Source organism: Vulpes lagopus, chromosome 3 (genome assembly GCF_018345385.1).
Source record: "Vulpes lagopus strain Blue_001 chromosome 3, ASM1834538v1, whole genome shotgun sequence".
Taxonomy (NCBI): domain Eukaryota; kingdom Metazoa; phylum Chordata; class Mammalia; order Carnivora; family Canidae; genus Vulpes; species Vulpes lagopus.
In genome coordinates, this window is record NC_054826.1 from 84,540,049 (window position 1) to 84,560,671 (window position 20,623).

A 20,623-nucleotide genomic window follows, 5' to 3' on the forward strand; every position below is an offset into this window, starting at 1 on the left:
AAAAAGATTTTATTTATTTATTCATGAGAGACACAGAGAAAGAGAGAGGCAGAGACATAGGCAGAGGGAGAAGCAGGCTCCATGCAGGGAGCCCAACCTGGGACTCGATCCCAGGTCTCCAGGATCATAACCTGGGCCAAAGGCAGCGCTAAACCACTGAGCCACCAGGCTGCTGTAGATTACATTTCTTTCTGCTGTGGGTATTAGTACCTAAAAAAAATTTATAACATAAAAGGTAAAACATGGTATTTAAAGGTTTAAAAAAAATCAAATTAGCCTCTAGTCACACTGGATATTTTCCTGTTTATTAATTCTATTTGTCTTATATGGAAGAGTGTATTCACATCTCTTGCTCAAACTTTTTGGGATCTTAACATTTTACTTTTAAATTGGCATTAGTTTTTAAAAACATAAAAATGTTAACTTTGATGCGTTTGCTGAAAATAAACTTTCGCGTTTTGTTGCTTTTGTTAGAGTTGTTAAATACACTGGAAAAAAATTAAAGCTCAAATCCATTTATTTGTTCTTGGTGGTTTCTTTTATGGTGTTTGAGCTTAGAAAGTTAACCATCTATCACAGAGTTGATAAACACTATTTTCTTCCACTGTATAAACTTTGAGTTTAATTCTTTTGTTCATCTGGAATCTCCTTTAGTGTATGTTTAGTGCATTTTAGCACCTTAAGTCATGCTTATATGTTACCTTAACCAAATTTAAAGAATAACACCTTAATTTTCCTCTTTTCATTATCTGTGATATATCTTTTAGATATTATTACTAAAATCTTATCTAGAAAAATATCTGTTTCCCAACTATACTGTTTCAGTGATTTCTCTATTCTTCTACAAAGATTCTATTTTAAAATTAAAGCAATGTATAGATTTTATTATCTAGAAGAGCTAATGCCTCTCTTTCTCATTCCTCCTTCCCCCTGACCTTGCCCTCAAAAATTTAAAAAAAAGATTCTTGTAGGATTATTCAAGATGAAATATATCACAAGTGATTAAACAAAAAATATTTAAACTAATGAAACAGTGTTATGAATCTTTATTCTGAAATGAAAAAAGTGTTTCACATTAATAAAATATGCTGGACAACTTGAAATGTCCTCCCACTTTGCTTACCTATCATGTGTCAGCTGTTGAATAAGTTCCTGCCAGTGTCTGCTGGCACTCAGATCTACTTTGTACATTCCTCTGATATATTGAATCACCTTTTTTCTCTCAATTCCTTGGGAGAGAGACACGGCCTGGGTGATGTCTGCAGCGATTTTAGATATGTCCTTTGATTTTGAATCCAGACGCTGAAAGAGACTAAATAAACAAACGAGACTGCCCGTAAGTTAAGCCTATCTGTTAGATAGACAGAAAAGCATGATACTTTAACACTAAAGGTATGTGTGAAGTCCAATGGATTAAAAAGGCATGACTTTTAGAACATAGCAAATCCTACCTTTGTTGATTATTATTAACCGTTCTCTGCCAGGTGGCTTTATTTGTACCTTCTTCAGTTTCATATTTCTTTTGTTCCTAAAAGATTGGGATAATAATATGCAGTATAAAACATATTATTTATCATTTGACATTGCCACAGAAGCCAACAAACTCATTTTAAAACCAAGTTAATAAAAAAAAAATACTGTTCCCAAGAGACTAGAACATTAAATAAAACACATTAACCACTTAAATAATGTTATAATTCTCCTTTGTTTCTACACAGTTTGGGGAACAGAAATTAGGGTAGAATAGTTAACAGGGTTGCCAAACCTAAGGGGTTTACACAGTTGCTTGCTTCCTTAATTTGCTTCAAGGCTGATTCTTAAACGTGCTTATTCACTATAACAATCTTTCCTTCACTGAAAGTTACTGATTTACGATAAGGATGACAACAAAGGATAAAGTGCTCCTTATAATAAGCCTATTTATTTCCTCATAGTAAAAAAAAAGTGGTATAAAAAATCATCATATCAAATTTATCATCAGTGATATTCTATAATAAACAGAATCCTTCGATCATTCTTTAATTACATTCAATGGGATCTCCTAAGAAAATTCTGTCTTATGATTTCACTGACTCACCTCTTTGATCATTTTAATAAGGTCTGCTTTTGTTGTTGCAGTGGGAGGGATGCACTTCTGCCCGCACAGTTTTAAAGCATTCATAAGCAGTTCTGCTGTGTCTAGTTCTTCTTCAGTCAATTCATCTTGGTGATTATGTATTAACTCTGACAAATATAAAACCAACTTGGCTCCATGCTTTAAGAAAAAGAAACAATTTTTTAAGTTATAAAGAATTGTTATTTCTTATGTTTAAATTATTTAATAGTAATTAAGTTAAATTATATTGTTAGGTTTATTTGTTGGGATCTGGTTGGAATAAAGCAGCTAAAAGACATCTTGGGGATGATTGAAAAAAATTGGAAATATGCTGACATTAGGGTATAAGCTAATTATGTTAGGTATAATGATGTTGTTATGGTTACATAAGATAATGTCTTTTGAAAAAGATTTCTGTAATTTACTTTATTTTTTATTTTTTAGTTTTTTGTAATTTACTTTAATAAAAAAAGAAATGATGTCAATATGGTTAAAATATTAACAACTGTTAAATTTAGGTGATGGTTTTTATATGGTACTCATTATATAATTTTCTATTTTTCTTACTATATTTGAGAATTTTCATTATAAAAGTAAAAAAAGAAAAGGAAAGTAAGAAAAGGAGGAAAAGGAAAGCAAGCAAGCTTTTGGGGAAAAATTTTTGGAGAGGATTTGCTGTAGGAACTGAGGAAATAAACTTGGGATAAAGGAAAATAATTCTTAGTTCTTCTCCTAGGAAAAATGAACTGGAAGGTAAACTTTCCTTTAAACCTTCAGGTAAGAGAATTATGCTGATTTATTTTTTTTTCCTTTGATTTTTGCTTGGTAGAATAGAAGTTGGTGAAACTTCCACAATACAACCCTTTCTTTGGATCAGCTTGTAAGCAGTCATTACTCCCCATGGACAACTAAAGGTGATAAAGTCTAAAACCAGCAAGACTTCAGCACCAGTTCTGTGCACATTCCCAGAGAAGGGCTGGTTTGGGTCAGTCTTTTCTTTTTTTTTTTAAGATTTTACTATTTATTTGAGCAAGAGTGTGTGAGAGAGAGAACATACACAAGTGAGGAGAAGCAGACTCCCCAATGAACACAGAGCCCAATGCTCTATCCCAGGACCCCTGGGATCATGACCTGAGCTGAAGGCAGAGGCTTAACCAACTGAGCCACCCAGGTTCCCCCAGGCCAGTCTTTTTTTTTTTTTAATTTTTTTAATTTATTTATGATAGAGAGAGAGAGAGAGAGGCAGAGACACAGGCAGAGGGAGAAGCAGGCTCCATGCACCGGGAGCCTGATGTGGGATTCGATCCCGGGTCTCCAGGATCGCGCCCTGGGCCAAAGGCAGGCGCCAAACCGCTGCGCCACCCGGGGATCCCTCCCCAGGCCAGTCTTTTATGAACTGCCCTGTAACCAAAACCAGAATGTTATTTAAGGCGATGTCAACTGTCTTTCATAGAATAGACCTAAACCAAACTTTGATTCATGATTTTTTAAGTGGCCTTTCCATGCTATAGATCTTATGCCTAATTGTTATATATACACTATGTATTATTGAAACATTAATTATGCCAAAAAATGAAAGATGTGGAGTTTTACTTTTTAAAAACTTGCATTGATACAAATACCACTGCATGGTGCCTGGATGCCTGGATGACTCAGTGGTTGAGCATCTGCCTTTGGCTCAGGGCATGATCCCAGAGTCCCAGGATTGAATTTCACATTGGGCATGGAGCTTGCTTCTCCTCCCTGTGCCTCTCTGCTTCTCTCAGTGTCTCTCATGAATAAATAAAATCTTTTAAAAAAATACCACTGCATTTGGCTTTATGACATTTTAAACTGTGAACAGTATTAAATGTCAACAAATGAATTTGGAAACTCTTACATTTTGGGTGATATTTAAATTAACACAGTGAATCACATCATATCATTTCCCAAAAGCATAAGATGAACATATGCAATGATGAAAATAGCAAAGCTCATTTTAATGCAACATTTTAAATTACTCAGGAGACAGCTGCTACCTGACCAAAAGAGAAAAGTGCACAAATACTCTGCGAGTAAAAGGCCTAAAAAGTTGGCAAATAAAGAAAAATAGTAAATGTCTAGACTATTTTCATGTGTGTTTTAAAGGTAATGCTTTTGATATAATCTAAAAATAGTTCAGTTTAGTATTCAGTGACCTTCTAAAATCACCTTGAAGAGCTATCAAAAATGTTTTCATTTATCCTGAATATCTAAAACACACATGGTTTTCTTAGTGCCTGAAGTTGTTTTTAGAATCTCATCTCAACATCTGACCAATAATTTATTGATCATAGTTCCTGGGACCTGAAAAGGTGTTATAAGGGATGAACACAAAAAAGGGAAAAGTCTTGTTTTTAGCCCTCAAAAAATTGATTTAAGGAACTGAATTTATTAAACACAAATTCTTAGAAGATAATAAAATGCTAATGTGTGTGAAAATAACATTTTCAGGTATTTGTCTAAGAAGGAAGAGCTCTGAATGGACTCTGAAGGTGAGGAAGGTTTTGAAGGCGGGGAAAGGGAGCTGGATGTATGGGTACATTGAACGAACAGGTATATAGATGGACACAAAAAGGAAGGAGGCACTTCGTGCAGAGTGGACAGCACAAATGGAGCAGCAGGTCATTAGAATACACAGGATGTAAAGAGGTTGCAAGAGACAAAGATGAGCTGATCTTGTAAAGAAGAGCTACAGACCGAGGGATTAATCAGAATCAAGTTATAACAATAGGAGAGAGGCACTGGGTTTTAAAAATCAAGCAGATTACAAACAGAATGTAGCTTGTTGCCAGTTACAAAAATGCACAAAAAGGTCTCTATGTACTGTTATGGAATGACCTCTAGAATGTACTGTTAGTTGAAGAAAGTGAAGTGCAGAATAAAGTGAAGAGTACAGTTCTCTTTGTGTTGAGGAGAGGGTGGGGATAATACATATACTCTGTGTGGTGTGTGCACGCACATGCACAGATTTGCTTCTATCTCCAAAAGAAATAGCAATAATAAAAAAGATGGTGACCTATAGAGAAAGAGATGGAATGAAGGGAGGGAAAGAGTTAAAAGCTAGAACCTCTCTGTGCCATGTTTCACAATTTTGATTTTGGAACCACGTAGACATTTTATATAATTAAAAACAAAGTAAAACAAATAACCCAGTGGAATCCCTAAAAATAGAAAATGAATGGCAAAAAAAAAAAAAAAAAAGAACATGACTAGTTAGTTGATATTGGTGGCATGACTAAATACAGAAACTTATTTGAATAGCTTTTACAATAGCTTTTTTTTACAATAGTTTATTTTCATGCCACACTCATTGTGATATCCTAAGAACAAAGAGCCACGAAAAAGTCTTAATTCGCATTCACTGAGCTTGTTATGTGAAAATGTTGGTCATCTTATTTTGAAAAGATATAGATATCTATCTATAGATAGGGGGGGGGGACAAATAAGTGAGTATACTATGGTATCAGGAACCAAGATTATCAATATTAATAAAAGGAAATACAGGTATAAAATCCAAGAAAATATGAAAATATAAGTAGGAACTCATGATTCATTTTTCTTTCTAAAAAGATTCATATTTTCCTAGCTTTGTCCACTAGAAATGCTGAGAAGAAATGACAACTGAATAGAAATGAGTACACCTAGTCCCTAGATTTATAATTTCTAAATACCATTATCTCATGAAAAAGAAACGGGCTTCTTGGGGATCGGGGGGAGTCTGGTTCTAGATCTAGGGAGGAAGGTGCAAGATAAGCCAGGGACATTCTTCTATTCCAGAAAGCAAAGAAGTTAGTTATATTAACTTGCTAAAAATTGAAAAGCTATATTAAAAGAACGCAACAATTTGAATCTACAGAGGTGTTAATTTGAATATCACATGGAATAATAACTGCAAAGGTTTGAAACTACTTTTGTAAAAAATACCTGAATTCATAATGACACCTCAAAAATAAAAACAAATGCAAGAATTGGAGGTTGCTAGGGCACCAACTCATTATCCTAAAAAAGTAATAAACAGGGAAAAGAAGCAAGCATTTATCTTGCCTTTCCTATACAGACTATATTTTAGGGTACTCAAATAGTTAATAAGGGAATATTCTTCCTTACACAAGAATCAGAGCTAAAAGATGCTGGTGGAATGAAAAGCTTTGAGAAATAACTATTTTGCAATTCCTATTGAAAAAAGTGCATCCTGGCAACTATCATCAGCAGCTGCTAAAACTGTTAGGTTAAAGATTGAGGGTGAACTTTATAATGCATGGATCAGGATGATATAGTCTCAAAACGCCGGACAATGGGCAGCCCAGGTGGCCCAGCCGTTTAGCGCCGCCTTCGGCTCAGGGCGTGATCCTAGAGTCCCAGGATCAAGTCCCACGTCAGGCTCCCTGAATGGAGCCTGAGTCTCCCTCTGCCTCTGTCTCTGCCTCTCTCTCTCTCTCTCTCTCTGTGTCTCTCACAAATAAATTAAAAAAAAATCTTAAAAAAAAAAAGCAGGACAACTAGACATTCTCTGTCTCCTGCTATGCTGTAATGGAAAACGCAAAGCACTTTTAATAAAGAAGTCTTTAAAAAAACAAACACAAAACCAAATATGAAACTAGGAACTAAAATCTAGTCAAGTCTTGAAAACTTGAGCCACAAGCATTTGATCAGCTAAACCCAGAATGTGGGAAATCCTGCAGAACAAATAACCCAGTTTCATCAATAAATAGATGATATTTTAAACATGGCTGGGGAGGGTACCTGTCAGGGATTAAAAAGACTAAGCATACATCAAACAAATGCAATGTGTGGGCCTTGTTTGGATCCAGAATCAAGCAGTTATAAAAATTATAGAACAATTGGGAAAGTTTATACACTATAAGATGACAATAAGGAACACACTCATTACTGAGCATGACAAATTTTGTAGGAGTCCTTATTCAGAGATGTAGACAGGTAAAGGATCTAAAGATAAAATGAATTGATACCTGACATTTATTTCAAAATACTACAAAGAAAAATTAATGCTGGGTAATGGTCACATGGGTCCTTGTTTGATATTTTAGGTATTTTTGAAAGTCTCCATAATCAACTTAAAAAACAGGTGCACAATAATGTGGTTTTAAGGTAGAGAGGAGGTTTTTGTAGTCATCTGAGCAGAGGGGTGAAAGTCTGGACTAGGGTAGGGCATGTAGAAAACAGTTAAAGACAAAATAAATGACTGGCCTTGGTGATGACACAGATCCAAGGGAGAGGAAAATGTCAACCATGGATCCCATGTTTCAAGCTGGACTCCATACAAACACATTTCTGTCAGTGGAAATGGAATGATGGAGAAGGGAAGTTGGTGTGGGAAAGAGAGGACTGTCAACACCAGGGTTGGTCTTTGGTGGATGGCAACTCTGCTGAATATAAAGGAATGAAAGAACATCCCTTCAAATACTTCACAGGAGGAGACTGTAGGCTCGACTGTGCTTCTGCCTTGAAGAGGGAAGACAATGCCCTGAGGGCATCTGAGAGAATCTTAATAGTAGAGCATCATTTCAAAACTATAATATTTTAGTTCTTAATATGATATATCTGAGTTTCTCAGGTATTAAAAGGGATACCTGTCTGTATATATCACCTGTTACTGTATTTATAGGGCTATAATTTACATACAGTAAAGCTTACAGATATTAAGTGTTTTTGAGTTTTGACAATTGCATACATCCATTTAGCCATTACCCAAAATAAGATATAGTATATTTTTAAAAATATTTCATTTGTTTATGAGAGAGAGAGAATGAGCAGGGGGAGGGGCAGCAGGAGAGGGAAAAGCAGACTCCCTGCTGAACAGAGAGCCCAATGTGGGGCTTATCCAGGGCCCTGAGATCATGACCTGAGTGGAAGGAGACACTCAACCAAGTGAACCACCCAGGCATCCCAAGACATAGTATATTTTTATCACTTCAGGAAGTTTCCTAATGCTTCTTTCTAATCAATTCACCTTCTTGCTTCCTCCTTCCTCACGGACACAACTACCGTCCTGAATTCTATCACCGTATCTTAATTTTGCCGGTTCTTAGACTTCAAATGAATAAAATCACAAAATATTGCTCTTTTGTGTTTGGTTGTTCTTTTTGCTAACATAATGTTTTTGAGAGTTTCATCCATTATGGTAGGAGTATCAGTAGTCTGTTTCCTTTTACTGCTATATAATAGTCTATTATATAAATATATCACAATTTGGTTATATACTCTCTTGTTGATTGACATTTGGGTTATTTCCACTTTTTGGCTATTAACAAAAAGGCTGACATGGATATTCTTGTATAAGCCTTTTTATGGATATATGTTTTAATTTCTTTTAGGTAAATACCTAAAAATGGAATTTTAGGGTCACAGGTTAAGTGTATGTTTAATTTTATAAGAAAATGCTAAACGACTATTTAAACTGGTTGTACCATTTAAACTCTCCACCTATCACTCTTTAATAGAATTTATAGACTCTGAAATTCTTTGAAGTATTTAGATTTTGATCATTCCATTTTTAAAAATTTTAACTTCCTGTATGTTTTTTTTTTAAGATTTTATTTATTTATTCATAAGAGACAGAGAGAGAGAGGCAGAGACACAGGCAGAGGGAGAAGCGGGCTCCATGCAGACAGCCTGACGTGGGACTCGATCCTGGGACTCCAGGATCACGCCCTGGGCTGAAGGCAGGTGCAAAACCATGAGCCACCCCTACAGATCCCCAACTTCCCATAAGTTTTTAAAAATATATATATCATATTTCAAAATATGTTATTTGAACTACTCAATTTAGATGTTTTATGGATAATATAATGCTTTTTAAAAAGAAAACACTTGAAGATTTAGTAAAAAACTACAAAGGATCTTGTAGGAGCTTAGATACAGAATTATTAATTTTAGCTGGAAGAAGAAATGGGAAATAAAGAGGTCAATTTGAGTCTGGTATGGAGCATTTGAAGAAAGACCTCAGGAGATATATTCTTGATAAGAAAACTATGTTTAGGATGTTTGGCATGAAAATACAGTTTTATAACTTTAGTTTTTGTCTTGTTAAATTTTATACTTCACCACTACTTTTTACTTATGAAGTGCTAAGATACTTACTTGCAGGGATGGGCTAAGACAGTCTCGTAGTATCTCCTGATGATTTGGTTCATGAACTATTTCAAAAATTTGCTTTCTCTCTTGAGAAGAGTGTGCTGGTGACAAAATGTGCACTAGGAGTCTGCCAAGCTGCATTCGGAAGGTTTCCTTACAAGACCATAAGATTTTAGTCCACTGCTGTTTGGAGCCACTGGTTTTACTTGAACCCTTCAATCAGAACAGGGATGAATTAGGATTAGACTTTCCAAGCAATAATACACTAACCACTCTACACAGCTCTCTTCTTTAGAGAAGATCATGGAGCATGTTTTATTACAGATTGTTTTTTTAGTAGTAGAAATTAGAATGACATATGCATCCCTATGAACAGGTGGTTAAAAAAGATAGACATATACCAACGTTTACAGCAGCATTGTTCAAAGAGCCAAGAGATGGAAACAATCCAAATGTCCACTGATGGTTGAATGGATAAACAAAATGTATATACACAGAATGGAACATTATTCACCCTTTAAAAGGAATGAAGTTCTGATGCATGCTTTAACATGGATGAACTTGAAAATATCATGCTAAATGAAAAAAGCCACATAAAAAAGGACAAATATTGTATGAAATATTATATTTTATAACTTATATGAGGTATCTGGAAAGTTAAATTTATAGAGACATAAAGTAGAATAATGGTTATCAGAGGCTGGGGGCCGGGGGGATGAGGACTTATTATTTAATGGGTACAGAGCAGTTTGGGATAATAAAAAAGTTCAGGAGATGGATAGTGGTAATGGTTGCATAACAACATGAATACACGAGGCAGCCCAGGTGGCTCAGTGGTTTAGTGCCACCTTCAGCCCAGGGCCTGATCTTGGAGACCTGGGATGGAGTCCCACGTCAGGCTCCCTGCATGGAGCCTGCTTCTCCCTCTGCCTGTGTCTCTGCCTCTCTCTCTCTCTGTGTCTATCATAAATAAATAAATCTTTAAAAATAAATAAATAAATAAATAAAAACTTAAAAAAAACCCAATGTGAATCTACTTAACAACAATGAATTATACCTTTAAGATGGTTAAAATATGAAATTTTATATTATGTGTATTTTACCACACACAAAAAAGAGAGCGATGGGTCAAGAAGCTAAGGTCACTTAAATTAGGGCTTAGAAATTTTAAACTAAAAAAAAAAGACCATCAAAAAACAATAGTAGATTGATTTTATAATTTATAAGAAAAGGAATCATAATAAAGAAGTAATATTAAAATATTGAATATAATTGTCATGAAATAAGAACTGACCATTCATATTCCTTAATAAGTAACCAAATAAGCTGCTTCAGCTGTAGTCCAACCAAAGCTAACTCAATCTTGATGAAATCTCCTGTATCTGGTTTAAAACTGGAATCAGTACATTTTAGAATTTATTCTGAGTTTTGGGAATGGCTCTCCAAATTACTGCCAGTCCTAAGGGCCCTGTGTAAATCGTTCAGCTCTAAAGTAAAACCTGCAGACACCAAAATCTAGTTTACATTTAGAGATTGCAGAATCATGACTCATGAGTTCTACTAGAATTAGACTGACTTTTGGCATCTATGAAATGTACTGGCTGATTTGATTTGTTCCCTACGGTCAACTGTATGTGACCCATAGAAACCCAAGCATATCAGTGATTAATGGAGCCTGATATCTGTTAGTATTCTCTATATAATTGTGAAGGTGTTAGATATGTTAAAGCTAAAATCTAACCTTCATAATAACTCATAATAACTCAAGAATAAGTAGACACATAAAACCTCATCCTTTTGTGTGAATGAACATATCCCATGAAATTAATTTACTTACAATAGATGCTTTGAATCCTTCTATCAGATATGTGAGTATCTCCTTCTGAAATGGATGGAAAATGGAAGGCTGTTCATGATGAACATTTTCTTCAGAAATTTCAGTTTGGGAAACTGAGATCTTGCTCTGAGTTGCATTTTCTGGAGTACTCAAGATGTCAATAATATCTGGATTAAATTCTGAATTAAAAGAAGAATAAATACGTAATCAGAACACTGATGCGTAGCCATTACAAATGGTAATGAAGTTGGTAAAAATATTCTATATAATTACTAACTCAGTTGTCACAATATAAATGTGTAGCAAGTGTATTAGATGTAGAAGATAACAATATACTGGAGAAAGTGAATTCACCTAAAACAATGTAGAAATTTAAACATATATGCCATGTAATTGTAAACTAAATATTTATTTTATTAATGAAGATGCGTTAAACTGTAAAATTATTAAAGCCATGAGGTTCTTGTACAAATCAAACATAAAGACCACACGGTATTTACATTAGGTGGATATGCAGAGCTGTTTTAGTGCATGAGCTATCCCATTAAATCTACATGTGATAAATGGTTCAATTTCAGTTTAGTCTGGGATCTGGTTGCCCCAAATACAAATGAGAAAAGTTAAAGATAAGAGCCTTGGTTGTATTGTGTATTTCTAGTGATTAACAATTATTGTTTTCTTTTGCCTATTTTCTTGAGGTTACTGGACATTATTTTGGAACTCCATTTTGACTCATCTATAGTGCTTTTAAGTGTATTTCTTTGCATAGCTTTTTAGTGGTTGCTCTAGGTACTAAGTTTTATATATTAATATATAAATTGGTAGCCCCCATAAAAATGCAAATGCAATGTGATATCACTATACATCTATCAGAATAGCTAAAATTAGAAATAGTGACAATGCCAAATAGTGATTAAGGATGTGAGCTCCATATGAGTGATTATTCAGGCAGCACATATACTAAAAAAAAAAACTGCATGTGGATCTACGATTATCTCAAAGAAACATTAAAATAATATATAGGGGGTGCTGTACTGTTTTAAACTCAATGGTCACTCCAGGCCAGCATATACCTTAGAAGTGAATTTTTATTCAAGTTCCAAATAAGAAATTCTTTAAATACTGTGATGTTGAGAATGAAAAATTAATGCTGTATAAAATTTTGAAACCTAATCAGTTTCCTCTTAAATCATTTTCCTTTTAATCTCATATCTGAGCAAGCCCATATTTATCCTCTAGTCTTACCTTGATAAATAATCCTGTTAACTGCTAAAATGGTGAGCCTCTGCAGCCTCTGTGCAAGCTCTGTTTCTGTTGCCTGGACGGGGTTCTCCTGGCTCATTCTCCGTTGCATCATCACATGCAGCTCATCACTTGCCACTGAGCGCATTTTCATCAAAAGAGAGTCAGTTTGAGCAAGAGGAAATTTTCGAGGACCTTCAAGTATATAAATTAAAAACATCAAATGCTGTGGTTAACAGATCAAGGAAATTATTTTTCTTGAAACTTTTTGAGTATTAGACCATGAAGCGAATCTTAATTTATACTAAGGTAATTTACACAAAGGAAAATGCATGATTCAGAGAAAGTGATGTTTCTCCTTCTTTGATGAAGTATAAAATCAAAGTCCAAATAAGAATGTTGAAACTAGTGACATAGCTTAGTGAGATGGCCATCATTTGGCAAAATTTGAGTCTTCTGAAAAGCTCAGAATAATTAGAAGGGTATATGTAAGTAGTTCAAAATGTTCTGACAAAATATGTTCAAATACTGTTTCACTTCCTTGTATTCCAAAATAATCAACAGGTTTTTAAAGCACATCATGTTTCAGTAAGAACGTTACTATTTCTGGATAATTACCATTGTTAAATTTTATAAAGTAGTTTTGAAACGTACATATAAGTGAGATAGTGGAAATCAGTCCAATGAAAGTAAGGAGACTGGAAAAGTGAATATAATTCCAGTGATTTGCTATTGAAATGATTCGGTGCATTTCCTACAGAAGCATTTCCTGAGAAATGTTTCCTCAGATTGAACAGTTAGGAGTAGCATTCCTGCACCATAACTGCACCTGCTTTGAAAGGTACCACACAAGTAGTGCATCCAGGAGGATACAGGGAGAATGAGTCTTGATTTAACTGGCTGAAGGAGCAGGGTATCAGAAGTTGACCATAGGAACCAAAATGACGTTTTGGTAAGTGAGGAATAATGGAACCCTTCACTGGAATTGAACCTTTGTTTTAAATTATGAAAACATACCAAACATCAATTTCCAAATATAGTCTCTATACATATTACTTACATGACTAAATTATGATAGGTTTTAATGACTCATCCTGTAAGATATTTAAATATTTTAATAGCATTTTAATTTATGCAGTATTTTAGGTAATCAGTATTTCTTAGCTGTTAATACATTTTGGTAGGTGGAGTTGCCTTTGAGACCAAAACAAAGCAAATAAGAAATACTCATTTTGGATAGGGTATATTCAAGAATAATATTGTCAGATTATGTTCTTATTTAATTTAAGCAGATTCTTCCTAATGTTTACATTTCTGGCAGCTTTCATTCTCTATAAGCAGCAGATAATCCTAATTCAGAGGCAGAGCAATATACTGAACAAGGAAATGTTTAGTCTTCTTCACTATTATCTACTTGAAAAAATGAAGAGGTGGTATTTCAGCACTCGTGCTGTGAAGCTATACCAGCTGGGGTGGCCTCAAGTATACTTCTTTCTAAGCCTCTGTTCCCTCCCTATGTTAAGTGTAGATTAGAAAGGAAAATAGAGCTCACCTCAGAGGTAGATATTTATCACTGTCTGACATGATATTAAATGTACTTGTTTACAGGTTTATTGACCATTTTCTCCAGTAAGAGATAAGCTCCATGAAAGCAGGTAAAACAGTACCTGGTATGTGGCTGATGCCCAATAGATATTTGATATTTGAATGAATGGATAAAGAGCGTTGTTCGGTTGATTAATAAATAAAATAATGGATGGGGTGCCTAGGTGGCTCAGTTGGTTGAGTGTCTGACTCTTGGTTTTGGCTCATCAGGCTCCACGCATAGTGGGGAGTCTGCTTGAGATTCAATATCCCTTTGCCCCACACCTGCTTGCACTCTAAACAAACAAACAAATATTTTAAAAAATTAATTAAATAATGGACATAAAACACAATGCTTATTTCATACAAAGCATCAAAAGTTGTTAATAATTGGTATTGTTATTGATGGTTGAAGTATAAAGGAAATTTATTTGTATATGAATCATTAGTAATACAACATATATATTTATGTTTATGTTAGTTTGTATGTATATGTAGCACTTAATGCTTACTTCTATCTTCATCACTAAGGTGATGTTTAAAGTTTTTCATAGTGATAAGTGGACAAGTGAAAAAAACATAAGAGAATGTACATTGCTATCCTATTTATAACAGCAAAAACAAGTTTAAAAAAGCCTTTGTTTATTGACAAAGATTAGGAAACAAGATCATGGCGAATCAATATAATAGATTATCATGTGTTCACTAAACATACAGAATACTTTTATTATATGGAAAGGTATCTATAAATATATTGATTAGAAATAGAAATCAGTTTACAAACAGAAGGTAGAGCATGATATCATTTAGGTAGAGTGACATCTCTCTCTCTTGTCTAAACCAAAAAAGATACAGAGGCTGAGGAATCCAAGTTTTGTTAACTGGGTAGCTGGAACCATTGAGGATATTGAGCAGGATAATGGCATACATGAGTCAGGCTGTCAGATCAGTCTGGCAATAAAATAGTATCTAACTCCTCCAAGAGTGTGAGAACTTAAAATCTAGATATGACAACAATGCTGCTGAAGTAACTCTGGGCCTAAGCCATGGGTGTCCTGGCATCCACAGTCTGAGCAGATCTGTTAATGACCAAAGCATGTGGTGCATGGTTGGAACAGAAGCTGCAGCTGCCAGGTGACCCACAAGCCCTGCTGGGGGTGTAGGAGGTGGCAGTGCGGTTGGATGTGTCCCTTGTCAACAGTTTTCAATAAATGCTAAATGAGGAAGAAAACATTTCCCCAAAATATTTATCACTAATGAGAACAGCTTGCTTTAAATTTTGGAAGTAACGGCTCATTATATCTAAATGATGGAAATGATGGAAATATAAATTCTTCTTAGTAACTTTAGCATCATGAGCAAAGAGACTTAAATGGGCTTTTATAACCCATACTGCTCAGAAGTAGAGGAGCTCCAGGGACTTGTATCTTTTGTACTTGGATATACACAGCCAATACACTTTGAGAATGAGGAAATGAAACACACTCTTTCCCAAATACATGTGTAAAAACACGCAGAAGGGATTACAAAGCAACACAGAAGGGGGTATTTTGTAAATGGATTCAAAGAGACAGCATTTAAGTAACGGTTGTATGGAAAACAGGAAGAACTGGTGGGAGAGACCTCTAAGAGATGGGTCCTAAAGACGTGGCAGAGTTGGAATGAGCAGATGTGGTGCTGGACACAGAGGGAGGAGCATCAGCCCTCTTCTTCCAACAGTCTCTAATGCCAGGCCTCTGTGCTTCTGTAAAATGTGGGAGCTGGTCCAGCAGACTTTTAACGTCTTTTCTCAAGCTCAAACTTTGTAGGACTCCATAAGCCTCATGTGGCTTACAGTAATTGCATTTACTTGGATATAGTGAAAAATGGAAGCCAAGGGTGAGAGGCTAGAGCAGTCAGGGAAAAAAAGGAGAATGGTTTAAAGAAAGGACTAAAAGTCTGTCATCCACTTTAAAAGGCCTCAAACAAATAAACAATTAGCAAGCTTGGAGCTATGCAGGGCTCTGAGGCTCAAGGTAATAAAAAGTGCCAGTATCTAAAGAGAGAAATGACTGACTGTGAGGGAAATCACAGACCAAACAGAAGACAGCAAGGGCTCTACTGTGTCAGCCCAGGCATGAATTGATCAAAAAAGAAACCAGGGATCTAGGTATAAAAGCACAGGAGAAAAGGACATGAGAATGAGAGATGTTAGCAAGAAAGAAATAGCTCCTGTGATCTGTGACACTGGTAAAGGCATATTTTCCTATATCAAAAGAGGGTGAATTCCACCTAAGCAGTCACTGACTATACAAGGAATCCTGCAATGGAAAAGTGGTTTGAAAGTCGTCTCTTGGCATGCAGTTAGCTGAGCATTATTGCCAGATTCGGTAAAAGGCAGAATTCTACCCAAGACCAGAGTTACCAATGGGAGGTCCATTCAAGAGGAGAGGCTTCATTCAGATATTATATTAAGGGAGGATATGCAAGGGCAATAAAGTTATGTGGATGTCTCAGAAATTTTATTTACATAGCTTATATTTAGTATAAGCTAAATTCACAGCAAGCCCTGAGGTGGCATGCATTCTAAACACATGAGAGCCATATCTTCTGCTTTGACTGCTGATAGCTTCCTTTCTGAACCCCCACTTCCTTTCTTTCTCTCCTCTAATCCACTCTACACACAAGCCAGAAGTGGTCTTTACAAAATGAAAATCTGCTTATGTCATGACTTCCCTCTAGGATAAAATCTCAACTTCCTCACATGGCCTATGTCATTATCTATGCACTGGCCCACACCGTCCTGGACAGCCTCATCTGGCATCACGCTCCTCATTCTCTCCAGAGTATTCCACTCTAGCTAAATGATTTTCTTTCAGTTCTCGGAAGCTTCACTTTTTCCTGCTGTGAAACCTTCACATAAGCCGTTCATTCTGCCTGTAGTACTCTCTCTTGACTCTACCTTGCTGGCTCCTTTCTTTCTCTTTATATCTACACTGAAATCTCACTTCCTCAGAGATGTCTCTAGCTCCTGATGTAAACCAGGTTGCCCTGTATATCTCTACTTTGATCCTTTACATTTGTCTACTAATTTGTAATCTCTGTGAGGGCAGAATCTGTATCTGTTTTTTCATCACTGTATCTTTAATATCTACACTGCGCTTGGCACATGGTAGTTGCTCAAGAGATAACTGAATGAGAAGAGCACTGAAAGACATTAGTAGAATGGTTTTCACTGGGAGGAAACCTCAAATTTTATAGTTTACCTATTTTTTTCCCAAATATTCATTTATTTATTTTAGAGAGAAAGAATGAGAGCAGGGGAAGGGGAGGGCAGAGGAGAGGACAGAATCTCAAACAGATTACCCACTGAACATAGAACCCAACAAGGGGTTGATCTCACCACCTTGAGATCATGACCTGAGTCAAAATCAAGAGTCCACCACTTATCTGGCTGAGTCACTCAGGTGCCCCTCCAGTTTAACTTTGAAACTAAAAAATATTTTAAAAGTGTAAATGGCATCAGAATATAGGAAAGTCAAGCCACCTTCAATTTATAATTATTAAAATATTATTTCAATACTCACCAGCAACGCTCTTCCGCTTTTGAAATACTGCATGATGGGGAGCAGAAGGTAACTGGAATGTATCTGCAAGGTTTTCAGAGTCATGATTTGCAGTGGTCCTTATAAATTCCATAGCAGCTTGGAGAACTCTAAACTGTAGTGCAACAGCCATATCTAAAGACAGAAGACACTAGAATGTTTTCAAGCCATGTGGATGTTAATTTTTTAAATTGAGTTTTTTATTTTCTTGTGACATGAACTATCAATAATGTTTTATTAGATATAAATTTAAAAATTTTGATCAATGTGGGTTCTTGATAGTACTAAACACTAAACACTAAACAGTTTTTTTAAACTGCCTTTAAAAGAAATTTTAAAGCAAATTTCTAAATGGTCATTATAAAAAATTCAATGGAAAAATACCAGCTCACAAATTTATTTCATTTTATGTCACTGTTTTAAAGAACAGGCTTTTTAATATATAGGGCAAAATTTAACCAGAAATTGTCCTATTTTTCTGCTTCATACTTATTTAATATTTGCCATTAAAGAAAACTAAAGGGTATTTTTATTCAAAAGAAGCCTTTTAATTCAACTTGGTAAGAAAAATCACAGGCTTCTTTTAATGATGTGTTGCCAGCTACCAATTATATTGAGGCATCACTTGTTTAAATTTTGCCATTTAAAAAGACTTCTTTTTATTTATTTATTTATTTATTTATTTTTTTTTTAAAAAGACTTCTTTTTAAAGCTGATAGTTTTGGGATCCCTGGGTGGCGCAGCGGTTTGGCGCCTGCCTTTGGCCCAGGGCGCGATCCTGGAGACCCGGGATCGAATCCCACGTCAGGCTCCCGGTGCATGGAGCCTGCTTCTCCCTCTGCCTGTGTCTCTGCCTCTCTCTCTCTCTCTGTGACTATCATAAATAAATAAAAATTAAAAAAAAAAATAAAAATAAAGCTGATAGTTTTTATTGCAAAATTAAGGATGAATCTTCAGTAAAACAGTTTCCACAAGAAAGATTAGGTTCAAATAAAAATTTTGGCTACTATATAATTTCCTCCCAAATCCATAAAAACTAAATCTTACTTTGTGTCCTCTTGTTTTTGCTATTTTGAAGATATCCAAGCAGTACAATGAGGTCTTCGATAACTCTAAAATATTGAGAGCCTGAAGAACTGCAAGCATGAATTGTAACTGCTACAAAAATTTGCTGTATATCACAAGCAAGCAATTTGTATTCATTCAAAGGAACGCTAAAGAAAAGGAACAAACAATTTAAGGCAAAGAAAATTAGTTTAAATTCCCATTTTTACAGCATTCACTCATTCATTCAGTATTTACTCATGTTTACTCTATGGCAGGTTATTTGAACTGCATGCTAGAAACAGAAATAAGAAAACATGTTTCAACTCCTTCAGAAAGTTAACTGTTCTGCAGAGGACCAAAGAGATAACTATAAACAGTGAGTGGTGGTAAGGGTAACAACAGAGATTAACACAAGATCCCATGAGAACACATAGATCTCTAGACCACACTGAAGGTGAAGATTTAGGGGATATGAACATAAATGTTCTAGAAGGCCCCTCAGAGAAGGTGAATTTGAATATATTTATTACTTAACCTCTTTGAATTTCACAGCAATTTATAGTTACTTTAAGGATTAAAAGAGATAATAGATTTGAACACATATTAATCACTTATAAATATCTATTAAATATGAGTTAGTTACTTCTATCCCTCAATTGGGCCAATTAATAGAGTAGCATGTAAGGACATTCAGTAGGTCCAATTTATTAAAAAAGAAAAAAAAAAAAAAAGGCAACAAACCAGCAACAAACTACTTTTAGAAGAAGCCTGCAGGCAACTCTTCCCAGTGTGATATATTGTATTATAATCAAGACTAAATGTTTTGAGGAAATAAAATATTTTCTTTGTCTTTCTTTGTATTTCTCATATGCCCAATTTAATAGATACCCAGTAACAATTGAACTGAACTCAGCACAAGGAGTCTCTCTTGCTCAGAGAACCACCCTGGCCTAGGAGAATTACTAATCATACACTTGCCTTCTCTTGAAAATACAGATAATGTTTAATGTTTTAATGTGCAGTAAGATGGTACTTCTGAAGATTTATATTTTAACACTATGCTAATAAAAATGTTGTGCTATACATCATAAATGCAGGCATAAAAGGCACAAAATCCAAGTAAAAATATAATCTCACACATTTTTTAAAGCTGTTAATCAATTTGTATGCAGCCATTTATTTGCTGATATACTTCTAGAAACAGGAAATTCATTTACGGTAGTAGAGAGCAGGAGAGCATCTTAAGTTCAAAACACAGCTGTCTGAAGTGAGACAGGTTCCAGTTTCAAGCCCTGTGCTATTTACTAGTTGGGTGATCTTCAACAAGTCACTGTCTCTTTCCAATCCTCAATTTCCTATTCCTCATGGGGATAATAATTTTTATAAGACCACAGTGGAAGCTTGGTAAACATTTATTTGAGGACAGCTGAATTTATTCAACTTGTCTTGGGTTCTAAATACTTTAAAGTAGGTCATATAAATATCTTTTTTTAAAGTAAGCTGGTTGAAAATGATGGAAAATATTCCTCCTCCAAATTCAATTTAATTTAATTACTCTAATCAGTTTAGTATGAAGAATATCCTTTGAAAGTGTTTTGAAAAATAGGATGCTCTAATGTAACCTATTATTAAAGTTTTCCCTTTCTAAAGTATTTATCAGATGATGTGGTTTTAAATAATGCTTTAAAACTTACTTTTTTTCTAATCCATTCAGAGCGGCTACTGTATTACACAACACATAGAGGAGACCATTATCCAACAACATATCTGCTACCTTAGAACAAGAATTTAATATTTGGAGAAGAAGTAATAGAGAACTATGCAAGAGCATATTGTCATATAGAGAGGTCTCTATGAGTCCCAGAAGAGGAATGACAGACCACTTCTGAAAAAGTCCCATGTTTTTCACATCTTCCAGATCAAATCTATAATAAATAATAAACAGTTAAGAGCATGTTAGAAGCAATTAACCACCAAATAATCAAAAATGATTGCAACATGAGTTGTTTTAATAACTTGATTTTGAAGCTATAAAAAATGAATTTGGGGAGCAAGGAATCTCAACCTTTAAGATCATAGGCCCCACCCCCAACAAAATAAACGTATTGTTAGAAGTCT

The 20,623-nt window shown here is 35.0% G+C and overlaps 1 protein-coding gene across 1 annotated transcript in view; it reads right to left on the minus strand.

Moving 5' to 3' along the window:
• LYST (lysosomal trafficking regulator) overlaps positions 1–20,623 on the minus strand; it is a 174,124-nt gene that overhangs the window by 56,358 nt on the left and 97,143 nt on the right. The window contains 9 exon segments of the mRNA XM_041747828.1: positions 1,124–1,312; positions 1,452–1,528; positions 2,078–2,254; positions 9,218–9,424; positions 11,049–11,227; positions 12,294–12,485; positions 17,441–17,593; positions 18,506–18,672; positions 20,200–20,430. Of these exon segments, the coding sequence (XP_041603762.1) occupies positions 1,124–1,312; positions 1,452–1,528; positions 2,078–2,254; positions 9,218–9,424; positions 11,049–11,227; positions 12,294–12,485; positions 17,441–17,593; positions 18,506–18,672; positions 20,200–20,430 (1,572 nt within the window).